Below are 25,899 nucleotides of genomic sequence, written 5' to 3' on the forward strand. Positions count from 1 at the left end.
AAAATGAGAAGCCCTTAGGTTTACACAGCTCGGTAATTACAAAGCCCTTTCCAAGTGTGTCCTCAAGGATCCTCACAAGAACCCCTGGGGTAGGCAGAATGGCCATGGTTATCCCCATCTCATGAGTAGGGCACTGGAGGTATAGAGAAGTTGAGATACTTGACCAAGGCCACATGGTTGGTTAGTGACAAGGACCAGGACTAGCAACTCCCAGCCCAGGCTCTTTCCTGAGCAACCAACTTACCCACAGGAAAAGTGTGCATCCAGCGCCTTCTGTTGGATGTGAGCTTCATGGGCATTCGTGAGGGGGCAAAAGGGTTAATCAGTGCCCGCTGGGGTGTGTATCCCCCAGGTCGAACATGCAGCATGGACTCCGCACTGCCTACGTGGAACCTCCCCGGAGCGCTAGAGTCTCGCTGTGGTGGCTCCATCATGTTCTCCAGGACATCTGTCAGTTATTGTGGAGGCACAAAGAGAAAGCACAGAGCCACGGTGAAACCAGGAATGGGCAGGCAATCAGCCAAGCTGACCAGAATCTTGGACATCACACATGTTAGGGAGTGAGAGAAATGAGTAAAATCATTTACCAAACTATAAGGAAATGCAACATTTGATTTACTTTTTATTTTATTTTATTTTTTTAAAGATTTTATTTATTTATTTGACAGAGAGATACACAGCGAGAGGGAACACAAGCAGGGGGAGTGGGAGAGGGAGAAGCAGGCTTCCCGCGGAGCAGGGAGCCCGATGTGGGACTCGATCCCAGGACCCTGGGATCATGACCTGAGCCGAAGGCAGACGCTTAACGACTGAGCCACCCAGGCGCCCCACATTTGATTTACTTTTTAAACACTTGAGAGAGGGGCACCTGAGTGGCTCAGTCAGTTAAGCATCCGACTCTTGATTTCAGCTCAGGTCATGACTCAGTGCTGGGGGTGGAGCCTGCTTCGGATTCTCTCTCCCTCTCCCCTTCCCCCTCCCCCATGCTTTCTAAATAAATAAATAAATACTTGGGAGAAGGGGGTTCCTAAATTACTGGTTCCTAAATTACTGGTTCCTAAATTACTGGCCCAATGAAGCCACCCCAAAACCGGATAGGGAGGACCACACATCCCCTGGAGACCTTACACTTTGAGCTCAATGTAATGACTTGAGTTGTTTCCCTGGGAGATAGGATGAGTATATTCTATATGTGGAAGGAACAATAAAAACAGATATTTGGTGCCTAGAAGGGCAGACCCTGGCAGAGATAGCCAATGTGTAGGCACACGAGACTAAAGCCCCTTTGTGCTGGGGCTAAATAACTTCATTCCACCTCTTGCACTATTGGTGGGAATGCAAACTGGTGCAGCCACTGTGGAGAAGAGTATGGAGGCTCCTCAAAAAATTAAAAATAGAATTACCCTATGATGTAGTAATCACACTACCAGGTATTTACCCAAAGAATACAAGAACACTAAATCAAAGGGATACATGCACCTCTATGTTTATAGGAGGATTACTTACAATAGCGAAATTATGGAAGCAGCCCAAGCATCCAGCATTGATGAATGGAGAAAGATGTGGTATATACATACAATGGTATATTATTCAGCCATGAAAAAGAATGAAATCTTGCCATATGCAACAACATGGATGGAGCTAGAGAATATTACGCTAAGCAAAATAAGAAACACAAATACCATATGATTTCACTCACATGTGGAATTTAAGAAACAAAACAAATGAGCAAAGGAGAAAGAGAAAGAGAGACAAACCAAGAAACAGACTCTTAACTATAGAGAACAAACTGATAGTTACCAGAGGGGAGGTGGGGGGGAGGGACAGTGATTAAGGAGTACACTTGTTGTGATGTGCAATGGGTGATGTATGGAATTGTTGAATCACTATACTGTATACCTGAAACTAACATAACACTATATGTTAACTACACTGGAAATAATAAAATGAAATGAAATAAAATAAAATAAAATAAAATAAATTCGTTCCAGCCAACAGAACACAGGTAGAAGTGCCATGCTCCAGTTGAAGGTCTGGACCACAAATATCTCCACTCATGATATCCATTCTCTTTTCCCCTACTGTGCCAACTTTGAAGACCAGTGCTAATGATCACAGCATCCCAGGATAGAAGGAGCCTGGGGCCCTAATGACTGAGTGGATCAGAACCCCCTCCCACTGACTCAGTGACCTGGAAATAAGTAAGCAATCAAATGCCACCGTGTTAAAAAAAAAAAAAAAATTCTTAGGAGAAAAGATTGAAGAAATGGATGCATCCAGTGTTGACTAGGCAAGGAGGTGACATGATATTTAGATTCAATCTGTCCCCCGTCCAATGGCACACAGGTCCCTATTAAAGAGATGGAGGCCACAGGCTACACAACCTAAGTGGATCAGAGAGCTAAAACCCACAACCAGCTCCCCTTGTGTGCATCCCATGTTCACTAAGCAATCACCCACATTAGAAAGTGGGCCCAACAGATGCAAATTCCATGGCACAAGGAATCTGTCTTGTCCACCAATATTTAGCCAATGTCTACCAAAGAACGTGGTATATAGCAATAGTTAATTCCTCAAAGCTGATTTGCATGCAAGAGAACATTCAGATCTCCGTGAAAGCTATATTTTTCACTGTTAATGAATTGATGTTCTGGTTTGCCAAATAAAAAAGAATATGGTCTAGTTATCATGAAAATAAAAGGAGAAAACCCAATTAAAAGAAAAGATAAGTTCATGCTTTGAAAAGGATGAGAAATAGGACTAAGGGATATAGTGGGTCAAAAATACATGTAGAGGAAAGGGGAAATGTTTTCTATGTTACATTGGGTAGGTAAATAGATAAGACCCCCTAAACACAGCAGAGAAACAGTGAACTAAGGGCCTAGAGATTATATTGCCTTACAATATCCCAGTGAATCGCTCTTTAGCTTTTTCAATAAACTCCCAAATATCACTAAAGGACATTGAAATCAATTCTACTATTCAGACAATTTTTAAGAAAACTATTTTCAAAGCTACAATGTTATTTCCTCAGAGATCTGGCTTTTAGAGTAACAAGGGTTTTGAAAGAATTAACGTTTAGTTTAATTTAGCTTTTGTTACAGACCCTACTAAGAATATTTTCAGCAAAATGGGAGTAACTGTCATGCAAACTTAGAAATTTCCAGAAAGTGGGGAAAAAGCTAACCTAGAAAATTTCAAATGTATTAAAATTCCTTTGAATGCTAAAACTAATTAATGTAGGTGACACAGGTTATATACTATAGTCATGTAATTAAGTATCTGCTCCTGTCACTTTCAGCATTATGTACTACAGGCCTTTGGCACAGTGTATATGGTGCTGGAGCTGATGCCTTCCTCTTCAACGTCCTGGGGCATAGAAAACACTCCTCACCCTTCGGCAATCCTTCCAGGAGGGCAAAAGGGGTCAGCTGTGTGTATACAACATTCCTAAGTCAGTGATCAAAAGTCAGAAGGGCTATGCTTCCATTTATAGAACATCCTTGAAATTAAAATTATAGAGAAAGAGAATGATTAGTGAGAGTGTATGGCTATAAAGGGGTAGCACAAAGAGCCTTGCAGTGATGGAATAGTTTGGTATCTTAATTATGATGATAATCATAAATAAATAAAGCTACACATATAGTAAAAACCGCATAGGGGGCACCTGGCTGGCTCAGTTGGTAGAGCATATGACTCTTGACCTCAGAGTCATGAGTTCAAGACCCATGTTGGGCATGGTGTTTACTTAGAAAACAAACAAACAAACGGCATAGAAATACACATGCACAAATGAGCACATGTTAAGCTGGTGAAATCTGAATAAGCTCTGTGGCTTGTATCAATGTCAGTTTCCTGGGTTTGATGTTGTCTATAGTTACACAACATGTTGCCATGGGGGAAAATGAACGAAAGGTACATAGGAGGTCCCTGGGGGAGGGGGGAGGGGAGGGGGCATGTGTAATTTGCAATTTTCCATGAATCCATAATTATCTCAAAATAAAAAGTTTTTTATTTTTTTTTAAAGATTTTATTTATTTATTCATAAGAGACAGAGAGAGAGAGAGAGGCAGAGAGAGAGAGAAGCAGGCTCCCCGCTGAGCAGGGAGCCCGATGCGGGACTCAATCCCAGGACCCTGGGATCATGACCTGAGCCGAAGGCAGACACTTAACCATCTGAGCCACCCAGGTGCCCTCAAAATAAAAAATTTTTTTAAAAGTCAGGAGGGGCCTGTAGACTCCAGCTGCAGGTGCTGTTGGATGGCAGGATAAGATACAGAGAAAGCAGCACCTGTGCTCCTTAGTGCAAGCCAGGTTAGCAGGTAACTGCGAGGAGAAATCTTAAAGCGGACTATGGGGCCAAGGCTGTTTTAAGGATGGCACAAATGGCAGTGATAAGTAAACAGGGCGCCTGGGTGGCTCAGTCAGTTAGGCATCTGCCTTCAGCTCAGGTCATGATCTCAGGGTCCTGGGATTGAGCCCCATGTTGGCCTCCCTCCTCAGCAGTGAGTCTGCTTCTCCCTCTGTCTCTGTGCACTCTCTCTTTCTCTCTCTCTCTCTCTCTCGTTCTCTCTCAAGTAAATAAAATCTTTAAAAAAATAAAAAAATTTTTTTAAATTTTTAAAAAAGGAAATAAGCAAACACCTTTGACTCGAGGCCTAAGAAAAGCTCTACATTAACATAAGGAACGGTATAGTTACAGTGAAGGGGGAAAAGGTGTTAGAGGCACATACATACAGCTCAGGTGACTTAAACTCATTGCACTGGCATGGAAATAATTAAGATGTGGGAGTTACACCCCACACCTGGTCACATCCCATCCCCCGCCATCCCCTGCTACAGGAAGGGAGCTGTCCCCATCTGTCCCCAGCTGTGCCCGTGCTTCAGCTCTCTGACCTCGAGTGCTGGTGTAGCCCAAGGAGCTGCTGACTTCATACTGGTGCAGGTGGGGGTGTGGGATCATCAGGATGTTGGCGCTCCTGCCCAGGGAGCTGTCGTCAGAAGCCTGGCTCCTCACTTCCTCGGTGGGCAATGCGCGGCTGGGCAGGGAAGGGCTGGATGAGACGTCACAGGAGCTGGCGCTCTTTCGATTGTGACTCTCCCGCTCTCGCACAGACCTGACAGGTGAGAGACGATGAGTTACCAACAAGCAAGTGATGCTGCCCCACCTAGAACTAAAGCACCCAAACCTATTGCCAGCCCAAGCTACTTGGGAAACCAATAGCAAAAATCCCCAATGTGATCTATGACTGGGAAATAATGTAGGAGGTATTCTTGCTTGACCAGCTTGAGACGTTGTATAAGAACTGACCATTTTCAAATGGCCCAAGTCCTGGGGTCATAGCTATAAAGCCGTGACTGCTCCAGTCCAACCCTAGTTGATCCCCACCGATCCATCTCATATCACTGAAAACGGGGCAACTAAGCAGGATATGATATGATGCAAGAGAAAGTACACAGTGACACCTCAAGAGTCTTCCTGCACGAAAAACTGAGCCTAAATCTAATCAAGCCTCTGAAGGTAATTGCTAATTTATAGGAAATCCAGAGAAAAGAGGACAAGTTAAACATTATAACACAACAATCAGCCAAATGAAGAAAGCAACACAATCTACGGTTACAGAAAAAAGACATTCCAATCAAATGCAATGTCTGCATCTTCTTTAGATCCCAATTCAAACCAACCAACTGTAAAAACACATTTTTGAGACAATTGGGAAATCTGAATATAGACTGGCTATTAGAAGATATTAAAGAATTAGTGTTAATTCTGGTACTTGTGATTATTTATTCTTATCTGTTAGAGACATACACTATGGTATTTACAGGTTTAAAAAAAGGTTTTGTTTTAGAATACTCAAGCAAAATGTAAAATGTGGGGAAAGTAATGAAATGAGTCTGACAAGACACTGATCACTCTTCATTATACTACTCTATTTGAGCATGTTCAAACATTTCCTTAATAAAGGTTTAAAAAACAGTATACCCTTATTAAAACATAAAACTCCCTAAGGGGGAAAACTCTGGAAGCAGTAGGAGGAAGGATCAAAAGGGGAGAAGCCCAATGGGGAGACAAAAATTCAGAATGGAAAAGTTAGCACCTATAGATAGGGCTTTCCCTCTGGCATCAGAGCTGTTCTCTTTCCACCTGGAAAGATTTTGTCTTAAGTCAGAGCTTAAACAGCCTGAACACAGATCCCCTGGGCTGACCATATGTACACTATTGCAACAGTAAATATTTGGACACCAGTGTATGCGCAGTCCTGCACAGGGGACAGAGCACCAATTAAAACATGGTCTGCTCCCTCAGGGAACACATAACCCAAGACTCTGAAATACCAGGTCTTGCCAACTTTGATTAGAAAAAAGAAAACCAAGGATCTTGGACCATGAAAGCATTCTTAAATACTCCAAAGGAGGGGTGCCTGGGTGGCTCAGTCATTAAGCGTCTGCCTTCATCTCAGGTCATGATCCCAGGGTCCTGGGATCGAGCCCCGCTTCAGGCTCCCTGCTCGGTGGGAAGCCTGCTTCTCCCATTCCCCCTGCTTGTGTTCCCTCTCTTGCTGTGTCTCTCTCTGTCAAAAACATAAAAATCTCAAAAAAAAAAAAAAAAAAATACTCCAAAGGAAAGCACTACCGAGCCCCTAAGCAGCATCTATGTGTGGGAGAGCTGTAGTTAACGGCACTAAATGTTCTCAACATTTAGGAAATGTTTTGTCTGAGCTCTAAATGTTTTCGTCTTAGGATGAGATGAGGAAAAAGGACAGGAGACAATCATATGGCCACTATAAGCTCATTTATCAATGTGAAGGGATGCATATTCTTCCAATCATTGTGCTTAAATAAACTTGCATATATAAGAAATCTGGAAAATGGACTCATGGTATTTGGTCCACTGGTGGGGGGTGGGGGGAAGCCCTGGGATAGGGATGGTATTTTTTTACATAATACTCAGAAATGAATATACTGGTAAATCTAACTACATCACAGTTAAAGACTATCATATGACCAAATACCATGGAGCAAATTTAAAAGGCAATTAAAGAAAGGTCTCTTGCCTTCTGGGAATAAAAAACCCAAAAGATTGGCAGCCCAGTGAGAAGAAGATTCTAGAATCTGTGAATTATTTCTCTTGGTTAGAAAAAGCAGAGGAACACTCTCTTTATTTGGGGAAAATACTTCCGACAAATATAGCTAACAAAATGGGTGGGCCAGAGAACCTGGAAACAGAATCCCCAATGATCTACATGGGATAGCTTCCATTGGCTAATTTTAATTTTAAACATTTTCAGGGTTGCTCTCATGAAGGTCCCTACAGGCCCTCAGGTTTTCCCAAGCAATTTTTGTATACACCCCAAAGTGAATCTGGCAAAAAACCTGCAGGTGGCGAGGCGCTGAGCCCGGGACGGGCCTGGCAGCCTGAACACTTGGGCGTCGTAGGCATCATAATCTACTTGGATGGGAAGGGCGTTCTCAGATTCTTTTGGAGTCCCAAGAGCTGAAATGCATAAATCACACGAATTGTCATTAAAACACATTTCAACCAGATGCCTTCAGAGGGCCTTCATCAAAATCTGCAAGGCACAGATGATCACCATCATGTCCCCCTGAGAAAAGTGGGGGTTGCTGAAATTAAATGACTTACATGTCAAAGTGACATAAAAAATGACATTAGCACTAGGGCACCTGGGTGGCTCAGTCAGTTAAGCATCCAACTCTTGATTTTGGCTCACGTCATGATCTCACAGTCGTGAGATCAAGCCCTGCATCGGGCTTCGCACTCAGTGTAGAGTCCACTTTAGAGTCTCTCTCTGTCTCTTAAAATAAATAAATAAAACATCTTTTAAAAATAGTATAACACTAAATAAAGGGAAGATTTTGGTGGTATTTCATTCTTCTGTGATCCCACTTAAAAAAGATCATCTTAATATGCAGTGCGGTTAGTACTTTAAAATTTTCTACCCAATCCCTATAACCGACCTATGGAAAAGAAAAACAAGGTTTGTCACCATTAATTTTGCAGTTGACGGGACAAAATATACAAAGTGGTTAAGGGACCTTCCAAAGGGAACTCAAGTCTCCCAACTTGGCTATGAACTGTTTATATGACCTCACATAATCTTGTTGCTATGGCTTAGCGACTCTTTCTAAAAGGGATGAAAGGAGGTCTCAAAAATACTCACATGTATCACGGCCATTTTTTGCTTTCTCAGAGGCAGGCTGTAAAATTAAATAGATAATTAATCACTCCCTCCTCTGCCAGAATAGAACTTCTCAAAAGGCACAATATGTACCTACATATTGCTCTCCAGGGAAGGGACCATGCCTTACCCCTCACTGTAACTGATGCAAAGGCAGGAGGGAACACTTGAGGCCCACCCACCTCAGTGTCAGGCCCTATCAGGCCCACCGCACACCTTGCTCACCCTCAAAACTCTATCCAATGGGGGCATTACACCCCACCTTACAGGCGAGGATATTCAATTCTAGAGAGAAAAGGGGACTTGCTCAAAGTTACACTGTCAGCAGGTGGCAGAGCCAGAATCCAAGCCCAGCCCCTCATGCTCTTGGTCAGTCCACTGGCGTGTGTGTCCTACCGTGGCTAGCTTCTACCTGACCCCAAGCCCCGCATGCACGCTTCCCCCTTCGCCATGGTACTCTCACCAGTCTGCCTACACCTACAAGAGCTCAGCACTCAGTGGATCACCCAATTTGCTGAAATGGCGTACAGAGGCAGAGAGAAAATGGAAAAAGCTGCTTTTTTTTTTTTCCCAAATAAATCTTTTTCAGGACCCTTTAAACTTTCATAACAATACTCATTCTTTCTTCTTTAAAATGATCATGTTGCAGGGGCGCCTGGGTGGCTCAGTCGGTTAGGCATCCACCTCTTGATTTCAGCTCAGGTCATGATCTCAGGGTCATAAGATCAAACTCCACATCAGGCTCCACACTTGGCAGGGAGTCTGCTGGAGATTCTCTCTGCCTCTGCCCCTCCTCCCCTGCTCACACACGTGTGTGCGCTCTCAAATAAATACATAAATCTTAAAAAAAAAAAAAAAGACAAAATGATCATGTTGCAGAGAAGTTCCTCTGTGTTCCACTTTGCCCAGAAGGGTTGTGATAAAGGCATAAAAGGCTGTGATGAGAGGGCAGGAGGTGCCCTTTCTGGGCAGAGTCCCTTTCTCCCAGCACTTCACTACTTGACATAGTCTATTTCAGGAGGAGTCCTCACAGTCCTCCAAATTAACATTCTCCTTATTAGACAAGTAACATTAACTCCCCATTACCCCCAAAAAGGAAGAAATGGCCCTGATACCACTAACACAGCCACAATGGGACAGCTTTCAGAGTTCAGCTCTGCTAGAAACGGGCAGGTGGGTGAGAGCACCCTGGTATGCCACCTGTATACCTAACACTCTGCTTTTCTCTTCATCTTACATCAAACACACCCTTGAAGGTTCTTAAAACGGGCATTTTTATTGGCTGTGAATATATTCCATCAAGTGGGTACCTCATGGTTTATTTAGTCATTTCCCTATTATTTTCAACTTCTCACTATTATAAATAATACAGGACAAAGACCTTATTCGCATTCAATATCCTCAGTTATTTCCTTAGACCACATGGCCAAAAATGGAATTATCTGATCGAATGGCATGAACATTTGCACTGCTCTTGATACACACGGTTGAACTGCCTTTCATAAGTATGTGGTACACCAACCAGGTACTCGAGCACCAATTTCACCACTTTTTCCAGGACTTGGTATAATTATTTTGTTTTAAGCCTATTTGGTAAGCAGGGGCACATGGCTGGCTCAGTCCGTACAGCATGCGACTCTTGACCTCAGGGTTGTAAGTTCAAGCCCCACGTTGGGTGTAGCAATTACCTAAAAATAAAATCTTTTAAAAATAAAGTAAAATAAACCCATTTGGTGAGATAATCCAATTCCTGTTTGAATTTCTTTACTGCTAAGATTTGATCTTTTCATCATATTCCCCTTTGCTGCAATGCATGCCCACGTCTTTGTCCCCAAAGGTACCTGAGAGGTCCCAGTGTCTGAATAAACCAGTGACATCATAACAAGAATAATTCTTTCATTATTAAGGAACTACAAATAATTGTCATACTCTTCCCAAAGATATTTCTTACAGTCTGAGGGTATGCCTTGTTATTGATGTATTTAATGTGGAAAATCATAAAGTTCTAAGACAAATATCTTAAACTTATTAATGACCATGAGGGGAGAAGGACTTATCTCGGGACCAAAATAAACATGAGTGACAGTCCCTGAAGGCTCTGCAAGTTGGTGACACCTACCTTCTTTCCTGCCAGTTTTATTCGCGGGGTGAAACTGTTACAAAAGAGCTGGCTTTTGGACGTATAGAAACTGTGAAAGAAAAAAGGGTCATTAATCTAAGCCCCTTTCATTTTAAACTTCAAGACACAGTTAAAACCCCAGCCGTGGATTAGCTCTCTCGTGACTGCCTATGTCTCAGGCTTCACTGATTCCCCCAATTCTAACTTGTTCTGTAGTTACTATAAACATTAAACATATGGTTTTAATTACTGTTCTTTATTCTCCATAAACTACTTCACGCTAGGCCTGATTCTTAACTGGACAAGACTCTCCTCCTTGTGACAGGGATTAAATCTATTTATACCATGATACTTTTGCATCTTGATACTCAGCAATGATGCTGGGCCCAAGGGTGGTCCTTATCACTCATGGGTTGAATGGCATTTCATAAGCAAGAATAACTCAGGTAAGGAAAGAAAAAAGTGGTCTCAAGAAAATATGCCACAGGGGTGGCTCAGTCCGTTGAGCATCTGACTCTTGATCTTAGCTCAGGTCTTGATCTCAGGGTTGTGAGTTCAAGCCCTGCACTGGGCTCCACCCTGGCCATGGAGCCTACTTGAAGAGAAGAGAAGAGAAGAGGAGGAGAAGAGAAGAGAAGAGAAGAGAAGAGAAGAGAAGAGAAGAGAAGAGAAGAGAAGAGAAGAGAAGAGAAGGCACAAACCATCAAATTCCTACCCCTCTGAAAATTATACCTTAATGCAGTCATGTCAGGCACAAAAGAAAACTGGGGGACCCAAGCTGGCCCTGGGTATACTGAATGAATGAGTAAATAGAGGCTGTACAGCTTTTTCCATTTCTCAGGCATGTCTCTCTGTTCTCTTTGATCTATAATTAACTTATGGGAAAGATGTTTTGAATACTAACCAATCCCCACCTTCCATCATAACTCTGATCATAGGCAAAAAAAAAAAAAAAGGCAGTATCAATAGATAACCAGTGGACTGTAGGGCAATCCCAGTAACTAACTAACACTTTATGTGCACAAGAACATACGAATACTAACTGCAGTCAGACCTGGAGTCTAACCAGCCCCTGGCACTTGGCCCCCTCAAGTGGTACCAAGGAAAGTACTGGGTAGAGGATGCTGCTCTCTTTCCAGATATTAATGACCAAAGATCTGAGTGGAAGTGATGAATCACTAAATTCTATTCCTGAAACCAGTATTACACTATATGTTAACTAGAATTTGAATAAAAATTTGAAAAAAATATAAATAAATAAAAAGATTTGCGTGGAAAAGTGATATGAGCCAGAAGAATGGGTTTCTATTAGATTTATCCACATGAAGTTGCTGTATTTGAAGGTCAAAACCAGTCTACTATCACAATTTCAAATGGTTAAACCAATAGCTTCAGCTTTGCCATGAACTTGCTGTTCAACCCTTGCAAGCCACTTTACCTCTCTGGAACTCGGGTTCCTCTCCTATACAGTGTGATTGGAGGGTCTCTATGATCTCTAAAACAGACTCCAGGGATAGTCTGTGATATCCCAGTTTTATAACTCATATATCTGCTATTAATTTACTTTTTGGATCAATTTTCATTACTAACCAACAATACTTTGAGAGTGATAATTTTTCACTGAAGACAATTTGATTATGCTTCAGGTAAGCTCTCTGGCCTTGTGGGACACTTCTGAAGAGGCTCGTGGACAGGATGAGAACAATGGCCTCTATGAGCAGCCGTGCATCTCAGGCCATGAGCTCTCTTTGCTCCTGTCCCTGCCTGGCTTAAGCAAACAAGGCTCACAGTGAGAAGTGAAAAGCAGGCCTCGGGCCATCCCAGCTCTCAGATTCTGAAGCCCCACCTGTGTGAATCTATTGTCCATCTTAAATGGCATCAGAGAGCCAATTTGGCATGAAAAATAAAGTGATGAATCAGGAAACCTTCAAGTTATTATTAATTAAAATTTGAGGAAACTACAGTGTTTAAATTCATATATTTTTGGGTGCTATAGCTACTCTGTCCTTTAATCATTTCCTAAACTAAACATAAAACCATGAAATATGGTGTATAATTAAACAGTAGCTGTTTTCTTATGGGCAAAAGAATCTGAATGTCTATTCAAAGATTACAAAGCCAAAACTAATTAGAGGGCTGACAAAAAAGAAGATACATTGCTCTCTGGAATAAGTGAAAAAACAAAAAAGTTCAAAATACTATTTTACTTGAACCAAGTTTTTAAAATGGCAGTAACATAAACACAAGACGAGGAAGATTCTGAAGGCATCTTCTTGGGAAGCAGGCACTTTTTCTTAAAGTGACCTCGTCAAGCAATGCAATGACAACATACAAAACTGAGCATCACTGAACAGTTACACATACATGTACGTAACAGAATCACGTGTATGACCAGCCAGAGAGTCTCTCACTGGGCTGAGAAAGAAGAGGCATACTCAGAACAGGGTAATTACTGGGTGACCAGACCATCCTTACACAGCTGGCCAAACCACTATTCCTTCTTGATTCTTCGCCTATGAATGATTACAGCTGACTGGGAGCAACTACCATACAAGGGCAACAAGGCCCATAACAAAGGTAAAGGAAAAACTACAAGGCCGGAATCAACATTTGTGATGAATTTTCAGGCTGGTCTCCAGCAAAGATTTGCAACTAAACAGAAGACAGAATTAAAGGTTCTGTTTAGCTTGGGGCACAGCCAAGCAGTCTTCTGCCCCTCGTGGAGTGCCAGCTTAAAACAGAAATCCAGAGAAGGGCAGAATGCTCTAGAAGCACTAAAGAGGAAGTGGCTATTGGCTCTCCAGGATAGCACAGGAAGAACTCACAGAAGAGAGATCTTGGGGCCGGGTTTTAGAGGATAAATAGGCATTTGCGAGGAAGAGGGCAGGTGGAGAGGCTCTCTAGGTGGAAAGGCCCAGAAGTGGGAGAAGTGTGCATCTGCTATGCAGGATAAAAGACAGCAAGAGGTGGGAGAGAAGGCCTCGGATGTCAAACACTTTAGTCTTCATCAGGTCGGTGTGAGGAATCAGAGAAAAAGAGCAACAGGACTTAGTTTTCATGAAATGACTTTGGCAACCAGGTAGAGCAGCGATTGACAGATGCTGGTCCCCAGACCCCTGGGGTTCCCTGGTGCGACATCCAGGCCTACTACATTAGGACACGGAGTACTTTTTCAGTATCTTATATTTGGTTGCAAGTAAGACTTTTACTTAAAAAAAAAAAAGAGGAGGAGGGGGTGCCTGGTGCTTAAGAAAAAAAATTAGAAAGGAAAGAAGGAAACCACTGGTCCAAAGAACTGATTCTCAATGGGGGGTGGGAGTGGGGAACAAGGGGGCATTCTGCCACCCAGGAGGCATGTGGCAATGCAGCAGACATTTGATTTTTTTTATTTTGTTGTTTTTTAGTCTAAATGATTTCCCTCCCCAGTTTCCAATGGTTTCAATTGCATTTTCCATAAGCCTGCAGGCATTTTTAAAAATCATAAAACATTAAAAAGAAGTAATAGCCCAAGGCTTTTCACTTTTGGCAGGTTTGAGGTTATCTAGTTCTCACAGTTAGTTTCCAGGAGGTTATGAGCTCTACCAGAAAATTTCAAAGAAACAGTTTAACTCTCTCCAGGTTTTTTGATAGGAAAATTCACTTAACCACGGTTCTTGCAGACATTTTGGTCGTCACCCTGGGGCTGGGTCCTGTTGGCATCTGGTGGTTGGAGGTCGGGAATGCTGCTCAACATCCTACAATGCACAGGGCAGCCCCCCCACAACAAAGATGATCTGGCCCAAAATGTCAGTAGTGTCGAGGTTGAGAAACCCTGATCTAAAGGATGGACTGAAGGAGAGAGATCAGAAATAGACACACTATTAAGATTATTGCAGTTATTCAGGGCGCCTGGGTGGCTCAGTCTGTTGAGCGTCTGCCTTTGGCTCAGGTCATGATCCCAGGGTCCTGGGATCGAGCCCCGCATCGGGCGCCCTGCTCAGTGGGGAGCCTGCTTCTCCCTCTCCCGCTCCCCCTGCTTGTGCTCTCTCTCTCTGTCAAATAAATAAATAAAATCTTTAAAAAAAAAATAAAAAGATGGTTGCAGTTATTCAAAAAGATGAGGATGGGACAAGGCAGTGGCAATGACAGAGTCATAAGACACTCCACACAGAGGCATGAGCCTCAATCAGCAGAAACACTGAGGCCTTGTCCCATGTGAAGAAGAGGCATGGGGATTTTTCTACAAACAGAATGCCAGGCATAATGTTCATCTGCTATGATCTGTGGGAGCTGGGAATCGTAGGAGCTGGGGCTAATAATAGAAATAAGTCCTTCAAATTTGCCTTTATTTTTTTCACCCTAGACTGTTCTTACGTTACTGCCACTGCTTTGCATGTACAGAAGCTCTAAGCAGATGTTGGAACTTTGGTTTCCGCATTTTCTTAACAAAAAAGTTTTATCGTAAGAACTTAACAGATGTGAAGAGAAAATGGCAAGGAAGTTATTCAAAACCCGTATCACCTACCACGAATCAAGGTCACACCCACCTGTGGTTTATCCAGTGAGGAATATTATAGTCATCACCCAGACGAGAATCACAAGGTGCACTTCGATTATGCAGCTAGAAGGGAAAAAGCCAGTGCACAGATCAGCTAGAAAACAAGGAACTTTCCTGTTCTGAAGTATTCTCAAGATCACCCTAGTACTAGGAACTGGCCTTTAGGAAGCAATCCAAAATCGAATCACCTTGAACAACGGGACAGCATGTAATGGTTGCTCCCCCATGCACACCAAGTCCACACCAATTCCTAAAAAAAAAGACAAAAAGAGTTTGGGGTGGGGGTGAAAAGAAGTAGAGATAAGTGTCCCAATCTATTAACAGTACTATTAAACTGGGTCAGGGTATGAGGCAAAGCCGACTTCCCATCCTATGATTTATAACCTCATTTGCCTACATAGCAAAGAAGTAAATAGAGGCATTTTGTCTCTTTCCACTTTACCAGGTCCCATCACAGCCTGCAATTACTGAATGCTTGACAATTAGCCTTTGACCGCTTTGTAGATGATGATTTGTCAAAAAGACAACCCAGGCCTCCGTGACTAAAGTTTCGAGGCCAGAAAGGAAAAGGAACCTTGTTATTTCAGGAAAAAAGCAAAACAATCCATATCATTTAATGGAGCTTCTTTATGGACAATCAGGATTTACAGTCCACCTCCATCTTGTTGTTGAAGCACAAATTTAATGAGGCCAGGGGTACAAGGTGGGGAAGCATGGCACATCATGGAGGGAGGACTGGATCCGAAGAGCTGACGGTCCTCCCCAAGGCAGACTGATGGCACACTGGTTACTTGAAACAATCCCCCCAAAAAGAGTTCTCCAGTGTCATATATGTTTGTGAAACTCTGAGTACCATTAGCGATAGACATGATACACTAACACATTAAAACCTGCAATTAGAGAATCTGCCTAAACTGTGTATGACCCAGCATTTCCCAAACCAATTTGACCATGGAACTTTTTTTGTCCCCTAACATTATTCACATCTCCAGGATCTCTAGCCAGGGAGAGCTCAGAGTTCTAAGGGTAAGTCAGGCTATAAACACTCGGAGACAGCACAAACCAGGGAGCATTACCGTTATCTATCATCCGCTGCTTGGTCAAGATCATGAGTAGACGGTCCACTTCAAACACACCTACCCCAGGCGTGATCACCACAGACATCTGCCCAGTCCGGTCAAAGTTGCGGTTGATGTAGTGCTTGTCAAATACTTGAAAGAAAGCAAAAGTTCTCAAATGAAGAGGTTACAGCTTTTTAGAAACCAGCCACTGGCGAGCCTCTCTGTGCCCTCGGAGTATTTTGTCCATGTTTCTATTGCAGCAACAGACACATTCTGACCTGAATTCTAGTTAGTCGTGTGCACATCTGTCTCTCCCCATCTACATTAAGAACTGCTTGAACACAAGACTATGTCACTGTTGCCTTTACTAACACCCCCTCATTGATGCCTAATATTTGCCTTGAGCAGCATTAAATGCTCAAGTTTCATGTCGTTTAAATTTAAACAATCCATAAATGAGTCTGTATTGAAATTCACAAAAATCAAATATTAATTTAAGACAATATTTAAAAGAGTGGACTTTGTAAATCTGGCAAGTTAATTTTTATTTCTGTCCTATACAATCCTGATTTTAGAAAACCAAAGATATTCCAATATGACAAAAAGATTCACTAATACAACACCCTGTGCTTTAGAATCCCCGGCACCTGGGTGTAGACACATGGGCAGGTTATATGCACAGTGAAGTGACCACACATCATCACTTCCACCGCTGGCCAGTGCCAATGGATGCCTAACCAAAGCTGGGCTGATCAGGCCCTGCTGGGAACACAGAATTCTGAACAGAGAGGAGAGAGCTGACAGCAGAGCTGGGAGCTGAACACTGTTCTAGGAATGCCTGCTTTTGCAGTTCCTGGAGCCACCTTGGTCCCCACCTTCTTCTGCATGATGTTCAAGCCTTTCCTGGTAGCCCCACCAGGTCCCTATATCCTGAGAGTAAATTTCCCTTTTTGTGTACACCAATTCAGTACGTTTCTGTTATTTGCAAACAAAGCATTATCAGCTAACATATAAATGCAGGAACAAACCTTTGGAAGAAATCACACCACGCTGTTAACAAGGTTCCCTCTTGGAAGGGAAATGACAGTAGAGGGAGGGGGGAGACCTTCATTTTTACTTGATATACCTCTGATTATTAGAATTCTAGGAACAATGAGTTCTTTTTGTAATTAAAAAAAATTACCTAGAAGCAATTGAGGGATGGAGTAGAAAATAGCAAGAACACAGTTTTAGTAAAACAGCCCAAGGAAGGTTCTTTCTAGCTCTTTATTCTCAGGTTACCATGAGAAGCAGATGAGAACAGCAAGTTAATTCCCAAAAGTAGACCCAAAAGCTAAATGTTGGCCCTTAAAACCATCCAATCAGAAGTTACTGCTTTCAATTAATCTTTGGGGTAGGTAGGTGGGGAGATTATCAACTGGTTTGGGTCTTTGGACATTAGTAAAAAGAAGTTCATAGCCATGTGGTAAACAAGATGCCAGCTCACCATGGCTAGTATCCTCACTCACCATTGAATGACAGATTGATGGCCTCTAAGTAGTTTCCTTGTGCTGAGGTAGAATTGTCTCCTTGAGGAAAACCCTCTGAAGCAAAAGACATAAGAGAGGAAAAGTATCCCATGTAAGATGAACTCTAAAAGAACAAGTGGAAAGTGGCTCCATAGGGCCCGCCACACTGTAGTAGGGACATTATTGAACTTACTGCATACCTAAAGAACAACTGGACCCAACTGGAAATAGGAACCTGACCAGAAGCAGAAACTAGGCCCAGCACTGGGAGGGAAGCAAGCATGAACCCCTTCATCTCCTAGCTCCCATCCTACACCTCCTTTCCCTGCCACACCTCCTACCATATGAATGCAGTACCTGCCTGTTCCAGTCGCACCAACACTGGATACTGGATGAAGAGTTTTTTAATGGTCACAAGGAGTGAGGTCCACTCTTCTCTCCTCTCATTCTGCACCACCACTCTGAAAGGAATATTGTCATAAAATACTGAACAGCTATTACATACATCAGGCCCCTCACACGGTTTCGGAGGAAAGGAGAAGATGGGATTCCCAAGGTTAGGGTAACTTACCATGTAATAATAAGTATTAAAGTCAAATGCACATAATAAACATTAACAAAGAAAACTAATCACATCAATAGTCACAAAGACTGAAAACAAAAATAAAATATTTAAAAATTGCCTTGAGATTATATTAATGCCTAGCATTGAGTAGGAATATGAAATTTTCACACACTGAATTACAATTAGGTGGTATATAAAAAGCCTAAAAGAAAACATCTATATGTATGTTTTACATACATATCCAATAAACACGTCTAGGTCAGGGAACTAGATTAGTAGATAGGGATGGGTTGTGGGGGAGCCTTGCGGGCTCACTCAGTGGAGCATGAGACTCTTGATCTAGGGTTGTCAGTTTGAGCCTCATGTTGGGTATAGAGATTACTTAAAAATAAAATCTTTAAAAACAAATAAAAATAAAAATGGGGCACCTGGCTGGCTCAGGGTTGTAAATTGGAGCCCCACTTTGAGTGTGGAGATTACTTAAAAATAAAAAAAAATTTTTAAGATTTTATTTATTGGGGTGCCTCGGCGGCTCGGTCATTAAGCAAGCGTCTGCCTTCGGCTCAGGTCATGATCCCAGAGTTCTGGGATTGAGCCCCGCATCAGGCTCCCTGCTCAGCAGGAAGCCTGCTTCTCCCTCTCCCACTCCCCCTGCTTGTGTTCCCTCTCTCGCTTTGTCTCTCTCTGTCAAATAAGTTTATTTATCATAATAAATATATATCATATATTTACTTTATATATAAATTTATATATATTTATATTTATTTATATAAATATATATATTTATTATATTATATTTATATATTATATACAATATACTTATATATTGTATATATAAATTTATAAATATAATATAATAAAATAAATTTATTTATTTGACAGAGAGAGGGAGCTTGAGCAGGGGCAGGGGAGAGGGATAAGCAGGCTCCCTGCTGAGCAGAGAAGACAAAGGGCTCAATCCCAGGACACTGAGATCATGACCTGAGCTGAAGGCAGAGGCTTAACGGACTGAGCCACCCAGGTGCCCCTTAAAAATAAAATCTTAAAAAAAAAAAGAAGGGGGGCGCCTGGGTGGCTCAGTCGTTAAGCGTCTGCCTTCGGCTCAGGTCATGATCCCAGGGTCCTGGGATCGAGCCCCGCATCGGGCCCCCTGCTCCGCAGGAAGCCTGCTTCTGCCTCTCCCACTCCCCCTGCTTGTGTTCCCTCTCTCACTGTCTCTCTCTCTGTCAAATAAATAAATAAAATCTTTAAAAAAAAAAAAGAAGGGATGGGTGGGAATCTGTTTACTGTAGACCTTCTGAACCTTACAATTTTTGAACCATGTGAATGTATTACAAAAAATAAAATTTAAATGTAAATGAAAAAATACACATTTGCATTAATCTAGTAATGTTAATGCTAGGAACATATCCTAAAGAAATACACAGTGGGGGGCGCTGCTTCTCCCTCTCCCCCGCCCCTGCACATGTTCTTTTGATCTCTCTCTCTCTCTCTCTCTCTCAAGTAAATAAATAAAATCTTTTTAAGAAAGAAAGAAAGAAAGAAACACACACACACACAGGGGGGCGCCTGGGTAGCAGAGTCAGTTAAGTGTCTGACTCTTGGTTTCAGCTCAGGTAGTCTCATCGCTGAGTCTGCTTAAGACTCTCTCTCCCTCTTCCCATGCCCTTACCGCCCCCACCCCCCTCTCTCCCTCTCTCTAAAATAAATAAATAAATCTTAAAAAGAAAAGAAAAGAAACACACAGGATCCAGAATAGCCAACCCAATATTGAAGGAGAAGAACAAAGCTGGAGGACTAAGATCATCCAACTTCAAGAAGCTACAGTAATCAAGACAGTGTGGCATTGGTGGAAGTGTAGACAAATAGATTAATGGAACAGAATAGAGGACCCAGAAATAGAATCCCCAAAATACATCAACAGATCTTTGACAAAGAAGCAAAGATAACACAATGGAACAAAGATATTCTTTTCAACAAATGGTGCCGGAACAACTGGACATCCACAGGCAAAAAAAAAAAAAAAAAGAAGCTAGACACAGACTTTACACTCTTCATAAAAATTAACTAAAAAATATGGTTCGATCCTGGGTTTTGGCAGAAAAAAATTTTAAAAACCAACTCAAAATAGATCATAGACCTAAATATAAAATGAAAAACTATAAAACTCCTAAAAAATAACATAGCACAAAACCTAGATGACCCTGGGTAGGATGATAACTTTTTAGATTCAACACCAAAGCCACATCCATGAAAGAAAAAAATTGATAAGCTAGACCTTATTGAAATTTAAAAACTTCTGCTCTGGAAAAGACAATGTCAAGAGAATGAGAAGACAAGCCACAGACTAGAAGAAAACGTTGGCAAAAGACACATTTGATAAAGGACTGTCATCCAAAATACACAAAGAACCCTTAAAACTCAACAATAAGAAAACAAACAACCCAATTTAAAAATGGGCAGAACACCTAAACAGACACCTCACCAAAGAAGATACACACATGGCAAATAAGCATATGAAAAGATGCTCCACATCACATCATATGGGGAAATGCAAATTAAAACAACAATAAGGGACCACTATATATCTATTAGAATGGTCGAAATCCAGAACACTGACAACACCAAATGTTGGTGAGGATGTGAAGCAATAGAAACTTCCATTCATTGCTGGTGGGAATGCAAAATAATGCAGCCACTTTGGAAGACAGTTTGGTGGTCTCTTACAATACTAAACATACTCCTATCATATGATCTAGCAATCATACTCTTTGGTATGTGCCCAAAGGAGTTGAAAACTTAGGTCCACACCAAAAACTACACATGGATGTTTATAGAAGCCTTATTTATAATTGCCAAAACTTGAAAGCAACCAAGATGTCCTTCAGCAGATGAATGGATAAACAAAATTGTATATCCAGACAATAGAATACTATTGAGTGCTAAAAAGAAACGAGCTATTGAGCCATGACAAGACATGAAGGAACTTTAAATGCATATTCCTAAGCTAAAGAAGCCAACCTGAAAAGGTTACATACTGTATGATTCCAACTACATGACTTTCTGGAAAAGGGAAAACTATACGGACTCTAAAAAAATCAGTGGTTGCCAGGGGTTAGGGGTTTGGGGTAAGGGATGAGTAAGTGGAACACTGATGATTTTTAGGGCAGTGAAAATACTCTGTAAGATACTATAATGATGGAGACATGTCACTAAATATTTGTCCAAGCCCACAGAGTGTAAAATACCAAGAGCAACTCCTAAGATAAACTATGGATTTTCAGTGATTACGGTATATCTGTATAGGTTCATTAGTTGTAACGAAGGCATCACTCTGGTAAAGGATGTTGATAATGATGAGAAGGGCATTATGTAGGTGGTGGTAGAGAGAGTGTATGGGAAATCCCTGTACCTTCTCTCAATTTTGCTAGGAACCCAAAACTGCTCTAAAAAAATTAAAGTCTTAATTTAAAAAAAAAAGCAAGAAAGATTTAGGAATGCATAACTATGTATCTGTCTATTACAGCAGACAGACATCAATTAAAAAAATTAGAAAAAGACTGGGGCGCCTGGGTGGCGCAGTCGATTAAGCATCCAACTCCTGGTTTCGGCTCAGGTCGTGATCTCAGGGTCAAGAGATCGAGCCCCACATTGGGCCCTGCGCTCAGCACGGAGTCTGCTTGAGATTCTCTCTCCCTCTACCCCTCCTGCTTGTTCTCTCTCTCTCTAAGAAATAAATCTTTTTTAAAAAATCAGAAAAAGATTAAATATCTAACAATAAAGAAATTATGATAAAATTTTAGACTACAACAAAATATTATATAGCTATTAAAAATGATATGATCCTCTTTGATAACCGTTTAATATGAGTAATGGGTATATGAAGGTTCACAATGCTATTCTCACCCGAGTATATTTGATTTTATTAAAAACAAAGCAAGCTAAAAAAATCATTCAATTTAAAGGGGTTAAACAGGGGCATCTGGCTGGCTCAGTTGGTACAGCATGCAACTCTTGATCCCAGGGTTGTAGGTTTAAGTCCCACATTGGGTATAGAGATTACTTAAAAAATAAAAAAAATAAATCTTAATAAAATGGGCCAAACAGAAAAAGATCCAGAGAAATATACCACAGTATTAAAAGTACTTCCCTTTGGATTACAAAGTCAGACCCGAGATAAGACAAAAAACAAAAAAGATGAAAAAATTAGCTAAGAAGATGAATATACAATTCACAAAAGAGAAATACAAAGGCCAATAAGCATGAGAAAACATTCACTCTTGGTAATAAAAGAAATGACTATTAAGACTCAGTGTGATAACTTTTCTTCCACTCTAACTGGGAACTAGTCAAAAAAAAGAAAATAGTATTCAGTGTTGGCAAGGACAGAGAAATAACATGACTATTGGGAAAACAGGATTTTTTTACTTCAATGGTTTTGCAAGGCAATTTGGCTACACAAATGAAGAGCCTTAACAGATCTAGAATATCTTTGACCCAATAACTCCGTTTCTGGGAACTTATCCTAAGTTTATGCTTAAGGTTATGCTAAGTTATAAGGTTATACCTAAGGTTATAAGGTTATGCTAAGGTTATAACTAAGGTAATGCTTAAAGACTGTAAGACCATGCACTGGTAGAACTTTTGACAATAGTGAAAAGTTGAAAATCACTTCAGTGTTCAATAATAGTTAGCAATCAAATGAAATGTCTGCATAGCAATAAAAATGATGCTATGGAAACAGAGTTTTTGATAGGGAACGCCATTTGTGATGTAGTAAGTGGAAAATGCTGGTTTAAAACATCATGTAAAAAAAGCGTGGGAGTCTGACCATATCTCTGTGAAAACTACTTTTTGTCTCTATAAGCAGAGAATAGGGTTTGATGCACCCAAGTGATGATGACTGCATCTCGGGAGTAGAATTGAGGGTGTTTTTTATTGTATTACCCTGTACTTAACTGTATTTTGTGATTTTCCTAAAATAAACCTGTATTATTTTTTTTGAAGATTTTATTTATTTGACAGAGAGAGACACAGCAAGAGAGGGAACACAAGCAGGGGAGTGGGAGAGGGAGAAGCAGGCTTCCCGCTGAGCAGGGAGCCCAATGCAGGGCTCAATCCCAGAACCCTGGGATCATGACCTGAGCCAATCAGACGCTTAAAGACTGAGCCACCCAGGTGCCCCCTGTATTATTTTTAAGTAAGAAAAGCACAATCAAAGCTTCTTTTGATCTAAAAAATGTTGGGGTTGACTTTTTAATGATGTGAGGAAATTTTTAATATATTAATGATATAGTCCTATACATAGGTAAATCTACATTTGTAACTCATTCATGCTTTCTACAATCTGTTTTAATATGTCCATGATTATACTCAAATGAATTCATACTCATTCATATTCATTATGTAGAAATAACTTCATATATTCTTAAGCCAAAAGAGGTTCTCAGGTTCCAGGAATCAGGGGAGTCTGCTGGCTCAATCAGAAGAGCATGCAACTCTTGATCTAAGGGTCGTGAGTTCAAGCCCCACATTTCATGTAGAGATTACTTAAAAATAAAATCTTTAAAAAAAAGTAAAATAAAAAGATTCCAGGAATCCACTGAAGTGGTATGAAGAATTTAACAGCATGAAAGGATAAATGGTTTTGTTGGGGTAAGAAATGGCCCATTATTTTCATGAAATTCCCACAGGGATACAGGACCCAAAAGAAGATCAACCAATAAATTAAAGTATGATCAGTATGGGGTTGAGGAATACAGTGGTCAAAAGCACAGACTCTGAACCAGACTTTCTGAGTCAAGTGCATACTCCATCACTTAATCTTCCATGGACTTTGGATAAGTTACTTAAACTCTGTGTGCAAGTTTCTATGTAAAATGGGATAACAGTAACCATCACAAGGAATGCTATGATATTTAAATGAAATCAAGATACTAAAAAGTACTTAGAATAGTGAGTGTCCTATACACAGTAAGTCCAGAATACAAATGATAACTATTACCATCTTATTACCATCTCAGTTGGGAGAGTGGAGCCACTCTTATTTTCTATCTTATGCTCTTCTGTAGATTTTTCAAAATTTCTACAACAAAGATGCATTATTTCTTAAATGATATAAAAAGGTAATCTGATAAGTGATAAAGGAAATAGAGTTGACCCTTGAACAACATGGGGGTTAGAGGCACTGATGCCCCTGCCCTGTGCCTAAGTTTTGACTCCCCAAAAACTTAACTACTAACAAACAGCCTACTGTTAACTAGAAGCCTTACTGATACATAAATAGTCCATTAACGTATTTTGTATGTTATAGGTACTTTATACTATATTCTTACAGTAAAATAAGCTGGACAAAAGAAAGTGTTACTAAGAAAATCATAAGGAGGGGGTCCTGGATGGCTCAATCAGTTGAGCGTCTGACTCTTGATTTCGGCTCAGGTCATGATCTCAGGGTTGTGGGATAGAGCCCTGAGTCCGGCTCTGTGCTCAGCAGGGAGTCTGCTTGAGATTCTTTCCCTCTCTCCCTCCCTCTCCTTCTGCCATTCCCCCTGCTGGCATGCACGAGTGCTCTACCTCTCTAATAAATAAATAAATCTTAAAAAAAAAAAAAAGGAAAATACCTTTACAGTACTGTATTGTATCTACCGAAAAAATCCACATATAGGTGGACCCAGGCAGTTCAAACCCATGTTGTTTAAGGGTCAACAGTATAGTGAATGTTAATTATGGAACCCAGGTGGTAGGTATACGAGTGTTCACTATACAATTCATTCAACTTGTCTCTGTGTTTGAAAATTTTCACAATAACATATTGTAAAAACAAACAGAAAATTATCTAAGCTAAAAACAATACATGATTCTATAAAGAAATCTGGATCAGGAAAAACACCTCAAGAAGGAATATTAGGACAATTGGCAAAATCTGACATTCTTTTACAATGTCCTTGTTCTTAGGAGACAGATAATGAAGTATAATCATGTGTCTATTAAATGTTAATAATTAGTAAATTTGGTGAAAAGTATACAAATATTCATTATATTCCTCCTTCAACTTTCTCATAATTAAAAACTTTTTGTAAAATTTTAAAAGGTTGCCCAAAAAACTGCCGAAAAACTTTCCATAACTTCTGTCACTCTTTGGGGCTTATCCACAATCACAATTTAAAAAAATATATACAGTTATAAAAGATTTCTTCTTTAGGAACGCTATGACAAAGTTGAGAAGGGGGGAAAAATACTCTACAAATTGGCATTTGGTGCTGGCTTGGGACTTGGGAAGGAACTAGCTACAAAGAAATATGTTTAAGGCTCCAGGTTGGGGTAGGGGAGAAGACTGGTCATCCAAGACAAAAACCAAACCCACATAGTAAAGTGTTTCTGCAAAACAGAGACACTAATTTCCCAGTCTGAGGTAGTAAGGGAAACTAGCAAAGGGTTCCTCCTCTTAGTTACAGAAGGAAATAGTCTGAGGTAGCAAGACTGAACCAATAACAGAGTAGTATGTTTGGGAGAAGCAGTCTCTAAGGGCTTTAACAAGTATAGTAAGATGAGGAAATGTGCTTCGTATAAAAGGAGTTGCTTTTTATTTAAACATAAAATCCTGGGGGGGCACCTGGGTGGCTCAGTTGGTTGAGCGTCTGCCTTCGGCTTGGCTCATGATCCCAGGGTCCTGGGATCGGCCCCGAGTCGGGCTCTCTGCTCGGCGAGGGGCCTGCTTCTCCCTCTCCCTCTGCCTGAGGCTCCCTCTGCTTGTGCTCTCTCTCTCTGTCAGATAAATAAATAAAATCTTTAAAAAAAAATATTGGTACCTCAGGCGAGAATAAAACAATCCATCTAAAACCTACAAAGCAAAAGGCTTTCTAAAGCCTTGAGATCTATTCTATCATCCACCTGAAGTGCCAATAGTCA

At 41.0% G+C, this 25,899-nt stretch overlaps 1 protein-coding gene across 8 annotated transcripts in view; it reads right to left on the reverse strand.

Annotated features, from left to right (window-relative positions):
- Nucleotides 1–25,899, reverse strand: part of DEPDC5 (DEP domain containing 5, GATOR1 subcomplex subunit) — a 121,219-nt gene that overhangs the window by 65,102 nt on the left and 30,218 nt on the right. For all 8 annotated transcript variants that reach the window (XM_036074620.2, XM_036074621.2, XM_036074619.2 and 5 more), the window contains exons 13-22: nt 17,784–17,887; nt 17,427–17,501; nt 15,934–16,068; nt 15,046–15,107; nt 14,847–14,920; nt 10,321–10,390; nt 8,184–8,220; nt 7,378–7,498; nt 4,897–5,117; nt 245–448 (exon numbers count right to left, since the gene is read on the reverse strand). In XM_036074620.2, coding sequence (XP_035930513.1) covers nt 245–448; nt 4,897–5,117; nt 7,378–7,498; nt 8,184–8,220; nt 10,321–10,390; nt 14,847–14,920; nt 15,046–15,107; nt 15,934–16,068; nt 17,427–17,501; nt 17,784–17,887 — 1,103 coding nt within the window. The remainder of the gene's footprint in view (nt 1–244; nt 449–4,896; nt 5,118–7,377; nt 7,499–8,183; nt 8,221–10,320; nt 10,391–14,846; nt 14,921–15,045; nt 15,108–15,933; nt 16,069–17,426; nt 17,502–17,783; nt 17,888–25,899) is intronic.

The sequence above is a fragment of the Halichoerus grypus genome, chromosome 13, assembly GCF_964656455.1.
Source record: "Halichoerus grypus chromosome 13, mHalGry1.hap1.1, whole genome shotgun sequence".
Classification (NCBI taxonomy): domain Eukaryota; kingdom Metazoa; phylum Chordata; class Mammalia; order Carnivora; family Phocidae; genus Halichoerus; species Halichoerus grypus.